Source organism: Pyxicephalus adspersus, chromosome 6 (genome assembly GCF_032062135.1).
Source record: "Pyxicephalus adspersus chromosome 6, UCB_Pads_2.0, whole genome shotgun sequence".
Lineage (NCBI taxonomy): Eukaryota > Metazoa > Chordata > Amphibia > Anura > Pyxicephalidae > Pyxicephalus > Pyxicephalus adspersus.
This window is the reverse complement of record NC_092863.1, coordinates 46,927,698-46,943,457: the sequence shown is the minus strand read 5'-3', so window position 1 is coordinate 46,943,457 and position 15,760 is coordinate 46,927,698. Positions and strand designations below refer to the sequence as shown.

Here is a 15,760-nt window from a genome sequence, read left to right as displayed (position 1 = left end):
GCCGGGAGTTGTAGTGTAGTGACGCTAAGTGTTCTCCTTCTGCGGCTGCGCCAAGCTGTGTATTGCCTTGGCTTCAATAGAGACGCTTCCGGTTGAGGAGTGACTCAGTGGGATATTGTTGTAAAGTCTCGGAACCGGCAGCACCATGGTAAGAAATAGATATGAAACCACCCTGCCAGCCTAAGGCAGCAAGCCTCCGGTCTTATAAAGGGTTTCCTAAACAAGAAACTTGTATTGAATATTTGTTGTGATATCAGATGATGGGTGAGAGGTGTTATGGGTGACTAAGTAATGTGTCCCCCATATGAAGGATAAAGGTGACACATGTGCAGCTGGGCGCCCTGTGATTGGAGCAATGCCAGGGGTCAGTGTGCCATTGGGTATAGCCAGTGATTGCTGCCCTGCTATAGACATAAGTCAGTGTAATTGTGGGTTTTGGTGCCGCATCATCACTACACTCAGTTCACATGGATTTACATTGTCTTTCAGTTTTCCTTCAATATGTTTGACCACCCCATACCCAGGGTGTTCCAGAACCGCTTCTCAACTCAGTACCGCTGCTACTCTGTGTCCATGTTGGCCGGGCCCAATGACCGCTCCGATGTGGAGAAAGGAGGGAAGAGTAAGTACAAATATTAATGTGTAGACTGTAACACAGCAGAGGGATCCTCATCTACAGAGTCAGGAAGTGACCTTCTTCTCTATTACATTCTAAGGCTCGATGATTCAACCATCGATGTTGGTGTGAAAGAGGTTTTGTTTCATATTGCATAATCTTCTTTTTGTTTTAAACTAAATTGTCCCAATTCCGTTCCAGCATCACCATCGTTTCCCTTCATCTTTTTTGCATTCCGATCTTTGTCCATCTTGATTGGCATTCAGTCCCTGGAAGTGGAAGATCGGAATGTGAGAGGAAAGAAGGGAGAAGGTGATGCCGCCTGTGATGGAAAAGAGACAGGTGAATATCCCATGGGTTTAGTTCTGCTTTAAAAAAAAATGAAAATAAAACAAAACCTCATTATTATTATTATTATTATTATTATTATTTTTAAACAGGATTTATAAAGTGCCAACATAATATATGTGTGCACTGCAATGTGTGCAGCTTTTCATGCAATCTTTTATAATTATTATAATAATATAAATAATATAATAATAATAAACAGGATTTATAACATATTATGCAGCGCTGTACATTAAATAGGGGTTGCAAATGACAGACTAATACAGACAGTGTCACGGGAGGAGTGGAGGAACCTGCCCCAAAGAGCTTACAATCTAGAAGGTGGGGGAAATATCACACAATAGGATGGGAGACATGGAGTGGTGGAAAGTAATGACGGTTTCAAAAGACAGAAGAAGATGGGTAGGCAAGTTTGAAAAAATGGGCTTTGAGTGTTCCTTTAAATGAGCAGAAAGCAGGAACAAGCTGAATAGGAGGAGGAAAACCATTCCAGAGAGTTGGGGCAGCTCTGGAAAAGTCTTGGAGCCGTGCTTTTTATTGCCAAGTCTAGTGATGCTCAGCTCAGTGAATTTTAACAACAATCAGGCAGGTAAGAGTACACCTGCCCCTTTCTTCAATAAAGCCCCACCAGATGCCAAATTTTTAAAGTTATAGTTAACAATAATGCAGATATTGAACTAATTATATATATATATTCTCAGAGCTTATCACCCTGTATCCAGCAATAAACATACATTGCACATCACCATGTATGTTCTGCAGGAAGAATTTCCATAATGTAACTTCTGCTTTTAAACATCTCTGAATAATTAAAGTTATAAATTGTAACTTTTGTACATTGTAACCATGATTTTTATTGTAACTATTGTATTTTTCAGTTATCATGCCTCCATCTGCACTGGATCAACTAAGTAAGTGTCACTTTCAGGTTTACTTAGGGCTTTCATTTTTTTAATATTCAGAACTAAATAGATCTTTTAAAGTTTTTAGAAAAAAAAACGTTTATGTTAGTAATGACTGATAAAAAAAAATGTTGCTCATTTGTCATCTGATTTGTCTACAGGCAGATTGAACATCACATACCCAATGCTTTTCAAGTTAACAAATAAGAATTCAGACAGAATGACACATTGCGGTGTTCTTGAGTTCGTAGCAGATGAAGGGATTTGCTACCTTCCACACTGGGTAAGTGGGGATTTTCTATCTATTTGAATTATCTTTAAGGCACATTTTCCAGCAACCAATGTTTGGCTGACATATAGAATTTTCCTAGCTTTAGGTCATGTATATAATGGTTCCACCCAGTTCGAGATCCTCATAACTGCTTAGTGCTCCCAAAATGCTGCCTTGAAATATTGTATTGAGCCAAGTTGCCTAATATGCTTAGTAAAGCATTTAGTTTTTGCTGTACTACTCCTCCTGTAATACTGCTTGTGGTGTTTAGACTGCTTTGTTCTACAGACATTAGCTTTCATTGCTTCTCGTTGGTGGATTCTTGTATCTACTGAGCATCATTAAAAAGTTACACAAGGTACACCATGGATCATTATGGGGGGTTAAGCTTTCACTTTTCATCCATTCCTTGGTTTACAGGTAATACATATTTTGTACATAGTTTATATTGAAGCAAAATAGTGGGTGCTTCCGAAAAGTATCTTTTTTTTTTTTTTTTTTTTTTTACTTACCAGTTCGAATTTAATCTTCTTAACTCTACATTTATTGAATTTGTTATTGTAATCTTCAGCCATGATGCATTATAACACTGGCTTCTATCACAGTAACACTTATTATAGGTAAATCCCAATGATATTGGTAGACAGACTGTGTACATCCTGGTTCTATTGCTGACATACAGTGGTTCCTGAGGGCATTATTTGTATTGCTAGCCTCTAACTGGAAAACAGATAAATGGGTTTGTGTCATGCTGCACCTTACTGTAAGCCAGTAAAACACAGACTCCTGATCTAATTTGATAAATGTACAACTAACTCTTAGGAGCTTGTCTATTCAATTTAGTTTGAAGTTTTTGTGTAGCCTAAGGTTTAATAAGCTAATAACCTTTTACAAATTATCTACAGAATACATTACAACAAAATACAACTTCAGTGAAAATGCACAATAGTAAATAAAAAATGTAGTTTTATTAACCAGAAGCTCCTGGAAAACTGCTAGATAGATGGCTTACACTTGTCTGTTTTTAGGATATTACATTTTTACGCCATTTCTTTGATCCACACACTTCTGCTTGCTAGTAGGATCACTCCTGTACCTCTTGGTCAATACTGCTTCCTAGTCACTGGACAGCAAAAATGGTGATTTATTAATCAGTGATGAGCCTAAATACAGAAAAAGGAAAGTGAATTACTGAACCAGAAAGGTGAATTGTTGCATTAGGAGCAAAGGATGTGTCCACACTGTTGCTTAGTGTAATGGTTCCCAGTGAATAGCACATTTTTAGCCAGAGCTACCTGCTGAAGGTTGTCGTAGGTGGGTTTTAGACATCACCAACCTCCTCTCTGGCACCTCCCTGGCTGGTAACTACTCCACTTCCAAGGTGTCATCTGGCAACAGTTGGGAATAGTTCCTATGTGTCACTTTGTGTGGCTGTTTAGTGCAGAAATGTGTGTAGATCCCAAGATTGACTATACAGAACTACAAATCCATTGTCAGACAAGGCAGTACCTATATATGTGTTTCAAATGTGTGATTTGTTGCTTGTCTGATGTATATACACCCATGAAGGTGAGTGACAACTATATGCACAATTGAAATATATATTTGATATTTGTTTTGCTGATAGAGTACTATAAGTGCTGCTTGATCTTTTTGGGACTGTGCAATCAGCAGTTGATGCGGCTATACAGTTACTACATCTAGATATAGTTACAGTGGCAGTTGTCACTGTACCTGATCAGCGCCTTATCACTTCTGTTTAAATATTAAGCAGCTTTAGAAGTAATTTAAATCTCTACATCTAGCTGGTTGATTTACATGCCTGTGAACGGATATGTCTGCTAACAATGTAACTTGGCATTTTGTCCACTGAAAAAACGGACTAAAGATAATGTAACTTATCCATTTTCTTTCCTTTTCAGATGATGCAGAATTTACTATTAGAAGAAGGAGGTCTGGTACAAGTGGAAAGTGTCAATCTCCAAGTGGCCACATACTCTAAATTCCAACCACAGAGTCCTGATTTCCTGGATATCACAAACCCCAAGGCTGTGTATCCTACAAAAACCTAAAAAAAAAAAACATCAATTGTTGAATATATGCTAAAAAGCAATTTTTGTAAGGCCAGATAAACTACAATTCAAATTTCTTGCATGCATGTTTGTATGGAAGAGTTTGTACAATACAAATATTTGTCAGCTGCTTTTTGTCCCTTCATTTTTAATACAGCCCCCTACTAAAGAGAATCATTGGTACTGAAAGGTAAAGAGCAGCCTTTCTCAACCTTGATACCATGAGGGAACCTCCGGTAATACCTTTCAGTTCTTAAGGAACACCTGCTGTAATTACTATATCCACAACCTACAGTTCAATACCCAAGTGGTCAGTAGAAAGAATGCCTCTTACATTGCTGACCAGTGGAAAAAATGCCACCTTAATGGATAGGCAAGCAAACATTGATGTCAGACCTGACCTGAGGGGCACAAATTACTTATTGCTCAAGGAACCCCCAGCAACCTCTGGAGGAACCCTGGTTGAGAAACAGAGTATCATATCTGAATGGCCACTGGCTTGAATCCTATTTATATACTGCTTGGAATGCATCCTACAATAAATTACAGATCATGGTGCCATTCCAGGTTCCTCTTGCTGGTGAAAATGTGGTTCCTTGTTTCCAGTAAGTAACTGAAGCATACCTCTGCAGCCGAGAACTTTGTTACTCTAATAAAAATAGGCATCAACGTTTTAAGGGGGTTAAACATTCTTAAGAACATCTTATGAATGTCAACTCCCATATTTCTGTCTTAACAGCTTTTATTTAAAATCTATAAAGTACCTTGACTTCTTGTTAAGATTGGAGAATGCGCTGAGAAATTTTGCTTGTCTTACAACTGGAGATGTAATCGCTATAAATTACAATGAGAAGGTAATATAAATCCAGCGAACTTTGTGAAATGTATGTATACATGTTTTCTTGCATTAGCAGAATGGATTATTTGACATTCCTAGAATAATTTCTAAATTCCTAGTATATCATTTAGCAAAGATCACTGCAGTGCAGTTTTTATAGGTAATAGAGATATATCATACACATAGCTAAAACAGACTAGGTGCTATTGATTATTGCCCTGTGTATATCATACTTGCATGTTTGTGTACATTTGTAGATGTGGATCTAAGGGCTGCAACATGGATCTGCAGAAGCCTGGACAAACAACTCTGTTGTTACCTTATGGGCACTTTAGGCTAGGTTAGAATTGCTTTAATTATTACAACCCTATACATTTTCCTTGTATAAAAAAATTTTGGCCAGCCCCAGTAAACATGAATGAATAAATAAAGCAACATTTAAGATGGGAAATAGTTAAACAAAGATATAGTATATTTTAGGAAAATGTTATCGTTTAGAATTTTTTGTAACTTCAAACAAAATGTAAATTATTAGAAAGTACTTTTTGTATCTGTTACTAACATGAATTGGCTCTGGTTACAGATTTATGAACTTCGAGTTATGGAAACAAAACCAGACAAAGCAGTATCCATCATTGAGTGTGACATGAATGTAAGTTAAAAATATTCCATTTACTTGACCTTGTTATAAGGACAAAAAATTATGCAACTTAAACCAATTGCTGAGAAATTTGAGGATAAATAGTGCCACAGTGCTGTCAGCTTTGGGGACTTGTTGCTCTTTAGGAATATGTAAAATTTTGAATTTACCTAGACTGGCCTAAGGTTTTCTTCAAGCACTGTGAAATGGGTGTTGGATGCCATTGCCATTCTTCTCAGTGGTATTGGCAAGCCAAAAGTTTTCTTTAACAGTGGTCTTTATTGGTTTTAACAGTCATCACAAAAACAGATTAAAGTATATATAACAATAGGTAGAGAAGGGGATTAACAGACATAGAGGCTCAAAGGGTATTGAGTAGGTGACTGGTTGACCAGAGCATCACCCTGGAGAGTCCAAAGGCAAAGTCCACAAGCATCCCCGTGGAGGAGCGTCTGTCAAGATTAGGAAGCAGGCCTGGGTAAAAAAAAGTGCATTATTCTTGATTGTACATCGATCAAGCTTGGGACTAAAGCTATAGGATGAAGCCAAAAGTTTTTATTATCCTCTAAAATCCTTGCATGTTTTATCCCAACTTTATTTTATTTTTTTTAATGAAGACCTGAAAGTTCATGCTTCAAAACCCCAATGTGTAGCTCCATTACTGACCGGCGTTTGAGTCCGTGGGTCATCCTAGTGCCAATTACTAGCACATGTAACAGGACTCTAGGACACACTACTGATGATTTCATCCCAAATAGAACTTTATTGATCCATAAATGGTCATGTTGAGGCCAAGTTCTATTTGGGATGATATCATTATTGTGCTTCTCTATGTCCTCTTTAATGTTCACCTTTTTATTGTCTGTAGTGCTGTTTTTTTTTTTTAAAAGCTGGAGCATCTTTTTAAATATTCACTCCTACATTACTATTGCATAAAGTGTTTACTTTATTTAGTAATGTCATATGGATATAAAACTTTATTAGTGTGTTGATGCATTAAGTGAAAATTTTATAAAGTAAATGCATACTAGCAATATATTGTTTTTCAGGTGGATTTTGATGCCCCACTAGGATACAAGGAGCCGGAAAGGCAAACACATCAAGAAGAACCAACTGTAAGAATAAAATCCTTCAGTAAATGAAGATTGGCCTAGATACTAAATGCATGTTTAAAATCTAAATTTGTAAAATATGTTACTGTGAATGCCTTATACCTTACAATATTGTTTAGGAAATTTCAGTACAAAAAATTTAGAAGATAAGAGAAAACAAATCCCCTGTTGCCAGTTTTGCTATATAGAAAGAACAAAATACTTCATTACCTTTACAAAGACAGTTGGATAGTTAGATAGTATTTTTACAGCTTCCTCTTTAGATATTAATTGTACATCCAGTGTTAATTAATTATATTTTAAAAATTTATTAATTATACATCCAGTGTTGCAGATTAAAAGTGTAGGCAGCTAAAGTGCACACTCATACCTGCCCTGTCACCTGCACATTTCTATTGGCTGTTAAGGTCGTCCCTCATAGTAATGGGCAAAAGGAATGTGTGAGGCCTGAGCTTAGAGACAAGTGCCAGACATCAGAACTGCCGGGAATCTGGCTTTCCTTTAAAAGAAGGGTAGTGTCTTTACCACAGCCCAGGTGCATAACCTTCCTTATTGTAACTTGCCAAAGCGGGGGAGGATACACTTTCATCAGTGAGGCTGGGTAATCCAGCAAATTGCTGGTTTACCCAGCTTCACTGATGAAAGTGAATCTTCTCCTGCCTTAAGGAGCTCTAATAAATCAGGCCCAATGTGACAATAAGGAAGGTTATGCACCAGGCTGTGGTAAAGACACTACCCTGATCGTTCACTGGAATTTTACACTTCTATGTTGTTGGTTTGTAAAGATCCTTTTATAATATATTTCTTTCTTGATATTTATTACAGTAATGCAACACAGCTCTACTTTCATTTATAAAAAGGAATCCAATATCACTACTTAAGCAACATCCATAAACCAATTGCATCAGTAGCATTTCTAACATTCTCTGCTGATACATTAAAAAGCAGAATGTATGAGAACTGTTGCTGACATCCTGTACAATTTTATTTGTGTAAATGAACCGATGTCAAGCATAGCATGACCCTGGTCCTGGAACAAAATTACATATATATTTGCAGTGCTTAAATAGAAATTCTATAAAGCTGTATTTTAATAAATGTTCTTTTTTTTTCCTAGGACATTGAGACAGATCACAGTGAGTACGTGGCAGATATAGGATTCAGGGTGAGTCTTGATTTGAGAACACTTCTTGAGGTTTTTTTTTTCCGGCATGGATGTAGAAAATCTTTCTTCTCATAGTCTGTAGCAGAGTGGTGGGGAATTCCTTGCTATGATGCCTATTATATTCTGCACAGTATATCTTCAGAAAGCATAGTGCTGGTGTGATTGTGTGGCAAAAATGAACCCTAGCTTTGGAATGCTACAAGTTTGTTAGGTTAAAAAAAGATTAGGCAATTCTTAGCTCTTTACTTGGTTCTACATCTTTCTGTGTTTCCTTCTATCTACTACTTTTTTTTTTTCACATAATCCAGTGTGCACCAATGTCTTATAATACAGGATACACTGATGTTGTGTGGGGTTGGTTTCATGCTCAAAATTTAAGATCATGCAGGGTTCATTATATTGTTGGGAAAACAAGCTGAGCCTGTCACAGTTTTCCTTTATGGTAAAGTAGCTTTATTGTATAGGAGACCCGGTGACTCATAGGGGTCTATTTATAAAGCAAAAATCTGACATTCTCTGAAACATTTGTTGGTGGAGAATCAATTACTGTCATTGCAACACATAGACCTGAAAGATGCTCCACTAGAGAATTTTTCAGTAAATGTAAGATTTATTGCTTCGAAAATAGAGTGTGAGCACAGAAAATCTAGATTTTGCCGGTACACAATTTCTAAAAATGTATACACAGCAACTCTTTTACACCATTACAATGTTGAATACAGTCTATAAAGACTCTATGTGAAAGCCATATTTATTTATGTATCCATTTTTTACTTCTAATACCCCGTGTTTATTTTTTTATCCACATACAGGCATTTTCTGGGTCTGGAAATAGGTTAGACGGAAAGAAGAAGGGGATTGATCCTAGTCCCTCACCACTGAAGCCTGGAGATATACGAAGGTAAGTATCTGACTTGGTAGACTCATTAGTCAGTGGACTAGAACTTGTGAATAAAGTATATAGTAAAAGTCCTACTTTCTTATCAGGTTTGAGCGAACACATTCTTGTCAAAGCTTATTCTCTGATTTCACTTTGTTGTTTTTATACTATTGCAGAGGAATTCCAAACTATGATTTCAAGATTGGCACAATTACTTTTATCAGAAATTCACGGCCACAAACAAAGAAAGTAGAAGAAGTAAGTGTGTATTACCAAAAGTTTTTTTTTTGCTTTTTATTTATCATATGCTGTAACAAAGGAAGATAAAATATCAAGTTTTCTAAATTAAATTCAAAATGTACTTTTTATATAAAAACTTGATGTTACCATTAGCTCCAACTGTGCTTGAGCAGGCATTTTTCATTGTAAAGATAAAACTGTAAAAGGAGCTATTTGAAACCAGGTGGCCCATTGATGTGGCTTTCATCAAAAATGGCTTTTTTAGATAGAATATAGTTAACTAACCTCTGTTGGATAACCTCAACTAACAAAAATTAATAGTTACAACAAATTAAGAGTGATTATGTTATTTAATGCTTCTGTAAACTCTACCAGACTGCTAAGGGTTTTTTTTTTTGTTTCCCTTGTGTGATATAGGATGATACTATTAATCGCTTTATTGCATTCTCTGGAGAAGGACAGTCCCTGAGGAAGAAAGGCAGGAAGCCATAAGAGATTTCAAAAGTGGAAAATTAAGAGATATTTCAGCACATTTGGTTTTCATGCTGTCAACTAGACATTAAAAATATCTTGGCGATCTAAGGAAAGGAGAGTTTGTCTTAATATTTAAAGACTTCAGGACAGTGAAGAGACTATGACAAGTGATATACCAAGGATCAACTATCCATTTACTTGGAAAGAGCTCTTAAATTATTTAGCAGTTCTAATATAAGCTGCACAGCTAAAATTCAGAAAACAGTAAAACATTCAACTTTAAAACATAATCAGGACAAGAAAACTAAGATTTATTTAAAGCTAACAGATATTTTATTTGGAAATGTCCACAAGTGGATTTCTACATGTTTCTATACTCTTCTGTTTATCTAGAATTGTAGAGTCCAGTTTTTTCTTGCAGATTGCTTTTGATAAAAGTGCATTTTTTAACCCCTTCTCTTATGTTGGTAAACATCAGCCAGTTGGTGTTATGAAAAAAATAAAAATAAAATAAAAACAATAAATAGAGGTTTTCTTTGTGGTAAGTTGGTACCATTTTTTTTTTCGCTGTTCTCTAAATAAAAGGCATCATTGAAGGATCAATATTTGGTCAGGAACCAATTTATCCTAAATTGCCCAAATGTATTTGTTTTGTGTTTTGAGCTACAGTGAGCTACACTTTGTAAACAGCAAAAAGGTATAAGATTTCTACCTGGATTCTATTGTTGTTTTAAAGCTGAACTACAAGAAAATCAACATTCATAAACAAATGAAATTCCTGAATAACATTATCTTGTCAAAGAACTGTATTTCTATGCATCCATTTCTGAAATTACACAACTCAAGTTTAGGAAACAGCCTTGTCTATGAGTGGAGGGGACCTGAGCTTTCTATGCCTTACTTTCACTTACAACTTCACTTTACTTTTACTTTAATTCAACCCTCTATAGTTCTGTTTTTTTCTTTTTTAAGGAACAGAAGCAATAATATCCTTGATTTTGACTAGTGGCAAATATACTATTCAGAAGTTTTTTAGGTTTGAAAATTTCCTTTTAACTGATTGTAACAATTTCATCTTCAAGAGTTGTTCTCCAGAACTGGTACCCCGCTTGTTGCTCTGTTGACTGCTCAAAATGTTGAGTTTTCTCTAATTTTCTGTCTTGGTTACAATGGTCAAGAAGACAAATAAAGGAGATAAATTTCAAAAATGCCTAAAAAAAAAAAATACCTTCAATCCCGCAGCACAGTCGATCAGTCCAGAGGTTTCTTCCATCGGGTCCCGCGTTGTGCCAGTATCCGTCTTTGTGCTGGCGCTCTGGGCGCCTCCATCGTTACCTCTTCTTCCGGGTTCTTCCTACGTCACCCGACCCAGGCGCCAGATCGGGTGACGCAGTTTGGGAAAAAAAGCTTGCCGATCTCACTGTGCTTGGGTGGTAGGAAAATTTTTTTCCCCTTTTACGAAAAGGCTCCTTCTGCGAATGCCCGAGATGCTCAGGCATGTGCAGAAGAAGCACCCAAGAGCCTCCCGGGATCCCTGATGTAGGTATCCATGGAGTCTCTGTGCTCCCATTCATTCTCGATCGCCTAGGCAATCGAGAATTAGGGGACAGTGCTGCACCCTTTTTTTTTTATAAACAAAAGGATGTTGCACCTAAAAAAAAAAAAAAAACCTAAACAAACAGAATTTTTACCTTACATAAAAGGGTTGTCTACTCTTTTATGTCAAGTGAAATTTCTGAGTTTAGGTACATTTTAAGTTGTATGGAAAGTCTGCCTTATGTGTGCACTGCAATGTGTGCTGCTTTTCATGCCATCCTTTATAAATATTATTTTATTATTAATAATAATAATCATAAACAGGATTTATAACATTATGTAGTGATGTACATTAAATAGAGGTTTCAAATGACAGGTACAGGAGGAGAAGAGGAGCCTGTCCTAAAGAGCTTACAATCTAGAATGTGCTTATGTGCAGGAAAAGCATTTCTGTAGCACCAGAACTTATCCCAGCTCTTGTGAGATGAATGGGCCCTAAATTATACATTCAATGGGACTTTTAATTTTATTAATTTGAGAAAGTCTAAAAATTTTGCTCCTACTAACAATTGAAATAAACTATAATTGGAAATAAATAAATTGCTTTTTTTAAAAACAGACAGTAGAAATGAGAGGTACATGATTCCTATACTAAAGCAATGGGGATGCTATACTACACATTTATAATGAATGAAGATGAGCTGTAGCTGTGCTGCGGGACGGGTGGGCGGGTTAAAGCAATCTGCGCTTCGAATGAGGGGCGGGCAAAACCAGGTAATCTGTTCTGAAGTGGGAAAGTGGGCGGGGTCATGTAATCTGCGCTATGCGCGATAATAAAGAGGTGGGCGGGGTCATGTAATCTGCGTTGTGCTCGATGATGATGAGGTGGGCGGGGCCAGGTAATCAGCGCACTGGTCTAGTTAAGGGAGCTGCGGGAACGCGCACGGTCTTGCGCACGGTGGCTGGAAATCTCAGATAATGCGCGCTCATGCAAGGTGTTCTGTTGTCATGGGTTTATTATTCCTACAGACCTCTGACGTCAAACAGGAAGTGTCTATATGTACATTGGAGCTGGCCCCTCCCCTCTTTAAACTAGTTTTCTCCTATTGGTGATTGAGATCATGATGTGATTGGTTGGAGTGTGAAGTGGGCGGGATATGAGGAAGCATGGCTGAACAGTGGAGGGTGAGTCTGTGTATAGTGAATGGCAGTGTGCAGGCTGAAGGACAAATGTAGACACTCTGCTATGTGCCATATAACAGGGACCATTTGCTGAGGAGTCATGTGGGTGTACTAGTTCTGCTATTACATGACAATACCTAGAGATGTTTTGTCTTTGTCAGTGTAATAAAAGTAAACCCATTCAGAATGTAAAACTAATCTCCAAGCAAATGTGTACCCCCCTACCTTAGATAAACACCATGGGGAAAAATGTAAATTTCCTTTGTACTTCTATAAATCCATGGCCACATCACTCTCCTGATCCCAGTGTCCTCCTTTATTTATAACACACAGGGTCCTTATTTTGGTGTTCTCATCTCTTCCTGTCTGACGCATCCCATTGGTTGCTGAGTGGTGGGGACCTTTTAGGATCCATAGGAGCAGAATGTAGAAGTGGATCAGTTCACAGGTTAATCAAGGGATCCGGACTGCAGATTTAGGGGAATTTATCTTATAAGCTAAGAAAAAAGCCTCATGAGTTCTAGATGATGGGTTTAAGTTAGGCCCAGATATGGACTTAAAAATGTGGATAGTATCCACAGTTACTTCTAGTTGCCATGGACAGTCAGTTCATCCATGCCATTGGTGCTATAAATATTGTGTTTATTAGTATCTAAGCAGGTAAAACCTTAATGTGGCTGCTTTACATATTCACTCTGCAGTGTATTGTGTTTGTAAAGAGAAACAATAAGGCTGGATTTACCAAACACATAACTGCAGCCCTTCACGTAAATGGCAACGCGGCACACCAATTATCTGTAATATCAGAGCTACTAGACCATAAGTGTGAATTATCCTAAAGGAGTGCTAATGAAGCTAGAGTGGACATAATTTATACATTATGCAAAAAAAAATGGATTTATTTCAGTTTACCTCTGTAAGAGTATATTTTGAAGTGGTATGGTTACTGTGAATTTGATTCAAAGGGAAAGACATATGTGCATATACATTGACTTTTAATAGAACAATACATAGTTACATAGTAGGTTAGGTTAAATAAAATACATAAGTCCATCAAGTTCAACCATTAGGGAAATAAACATATCCCAGATATAAAACCCCATAAGACATAGTTGGTCCAGAGAAAGGCAAAAAACCCTGGTACAACTTTCTTCAACAGGGGAAAAAATTCCTTCCGGATTCCATGAGGCAATCGGATGTTCCCTGGATCAACAGTCACTGTTATTTTTACTGTAAAGCCTTAATACCCAGTTATATTCTGTGCTTCTAGAAAAACATCCAGGTTTTTCTTAAAACAATCTATAGTAGTTGCTGAAAATACTTCCTGAGGGAGCCGATTCCACATTTTCACAGACCTTACAGTAAAGAATCCCTTCCTTACCTGCAGCCTAAACTTCTTTTCCCCCAGACGCAAAGAGTGCCCTCTTGTTCTTTGTAATGATCTCAAAGTGAATAATTGGGAAGAGAATTCACTATATGACCCATTTATATTAATTCAGGGTGATCATATCCCCCCTTAAACGTCTCTTCTCAAGGGAGAATAGATTCAGTTCAGCTAATCTCTCCTCATAGCCGAGCTCCTCCATTCCTTTTATTAGTTTAGTAGCCCTTCTCTGCACTCTCTCCAATTCCACAATGTCCTTTTTGTGAACTGGTGCCTAAAACTGGACTGCATATTCCAGATGTGGTCTGACCAATGCTTTGTACAGGGGTAGGATAATGTCTCCATCTCTGCAGTCTATTCCTCTATTCCACAAGAAAGTACTTTGCTAGCTTTAGATATTGCAGCTTGGCATTGCATGCTGTTATTAAGGTCTATGATCTACTAGAACCCCCAGATCCTTTTCCATTTTCGACTCCCCCAAATGTATTCCCTCTAGACAGTATGAAGCATGCATGTTGTAAGCTCCCAAGTGCATAACTTTACATTTAGCTATATTAACTCGGAGACTACCTGTCATGTGGTTGACATTTTGCACCCCTGAAAAGCTTAGCATTGTCTGACAAATGTCTATATTTGAATGGTGCCTACAGATACGGGTAATATGCCTGAATAAAAATATAAGGAAAATTTCTGCTTTAATTATTCAACAAAAATATCAGGAGCTGTAGTGGTGATTTGTGGAAAAAGGTGAAAAATTTGGAAAATCTGTCCACCAGTCTTTGACATCAATTTGGTGAACTTTGTAACCTCCCCTCAAATATACTTCAGTGTAATATATAAGTAATATCTTTTCGGTATGCACCATAGGAATAATATTTTTCTTTCTTACATCAGCCTCCCCGAGCCTGTGATGACTACTGGGATGAATGGAAACACTGTAAGAGCCTAAGGCATCGCTTCCATTACTACTACACTCATGGAGAAAAACCGGACTGCCAACAGTGGAAAGAAGACTATACGGTGTGCAAAGAATGGGAGAAGACAAAGAGAGAGACAGACAAGGTGGAATATTATATGTGTTCATGCTTGCTGTATTCTTGAAATGATGTGTATATTTTAGGTTTTACTAAGGGTCTACTATTCTTTGATGTAATATCTCCAGGAAGCTCTAATACAGAGTGAAAAGGCTCGGCTAAAAGAAAAACGGAGCAATCCAGTGTGGATGATGAGGAAGCATCCTCCTGCTGACTGGCACCTTCCCCTGGATAGAGAGAATCCAAAACTAGATGACTAATTTTATAGACTGGTTCCGTTCCATTCTATTCCTGTGACAGTGTAACAACTATGAGACCAGATACACCAATTTGTATGGTTTCTGCCTCTATTATAAAGAAGAATCTGTTTTATTGAGGAAGCTAAGGCCACCAACATTTTGTGAAAAACTGCAGAAATAAAAAAGTGATTTTTGATTCTATAAATGTTTCCATTGTAGGTCAGTAAAAGATAATAAAAATATTTGGTACCTCTCTTCAAGTTTGACTCAGTAAATACACCACAAATACAGAACAATACCTGATGATCTGCCATAAACCTAGTAAGCTCAAAAAATCCTTTGTTGTGCTAAACTCCCCAGCAATGTATTCAGATCTGTTCACTTCTCATCTCTAAACTCCTACCCACCCTGATGAGGAGGAACACTGTACCGTGATGGCTTTCCCTCTCACATGCACATTTACAGTGTTAGTGATTCTGTCGAGGTCTCTGTGTGGTCTGCTGCATTGGTGGCTCCTACCTATGCTATAATGTCCAGGGCTTATGATTTAGACACCAAATTCACAGTGGTGAGTCATTCGGTGGCATTACCTGGTGTTCATTCTTTTCTCTAATCTGTCATCTTTTGGTTTTGGAGCTAATCTTTACCTGGTATAATAGGATCGTTCTTCTGTTTCCCAGTGTGGTGGGTGGAAAAGTGGTGACATCACAGTCTCCTACTTATGTCTTTCAGCCTTAATGTGGAATCCAAAAAGTTATCAGAAACAAGAAAGGTAAAAGGACAATTTCTTTTCAATGAGGAGACAGCCTGATTTTTGGTCAAGTGCC

The 15,760-nt window shown here is 37.4% G+C and overlaps 2 protein-coding genes across 2 annotated transcripts; both read left to right on the top strand.

Moving 5' to 3' along the window:
* The first annotated feature begins 4 nt into the window (after nucleotides 1–4).
* On the top strand, nucleotides 5–10,103 carry UFD1 (ubiquitin recognition factor in ER associated degradation 1). The gene is made up of 12 exons (XM_072415653.1): nucleotides 5–148; nucleotides 490–622; nucleotides 1,843–1,875; nucleotides 2,028–2,149; nucleotides 4,060–4,190; nucleotides 4,991–5,063; nucleotides 5,631–5,699; nucleotides 6,737–6,802; nucleotides 7,917–7,964; nucleotides 8,777–8,865; nucleotides 9,021–9,102; nucleotides 9,502–10,103. Exons 1-12 carry the CDS (start codon nucleotides 146–148, stop codon nucleotides 9,574–9,576), a joined length of 924 nt encoding a protein of 307 aa, XP_072271754.1. The 5' UTR covers nucleotides 5–145; the 3' UTR covers nucleotides 9,577–10,103.
* Nucleotides 10,104–12,160: 2,057 nt separating this feature from the next.
* On the top strand, nucleotides 12,161–15,188 carry C6H22orf39 (chromosome 6 C22orf39 homolog). Its single transcript, XM_072415651.1, has 3 exons — nucleotides 12,161–12,279; nucleotides 14,555–14,722; nucleotides 14,823–15,188. Exons 1-3 carry the CDS (start codon nucleotides 12,262–12,264, stop codon nucleotides 14,952–14,954), a joined length of 318 nt encoding a protein of 105 aa, XP_072271752.1. The 5' UTR covers nucleotides 12,161–12,261; the 3' UTR covers nucleotides 14,955–15,188.
* Nucleotides 15,189–15,760: the final 572 nt, after the last annotated feature.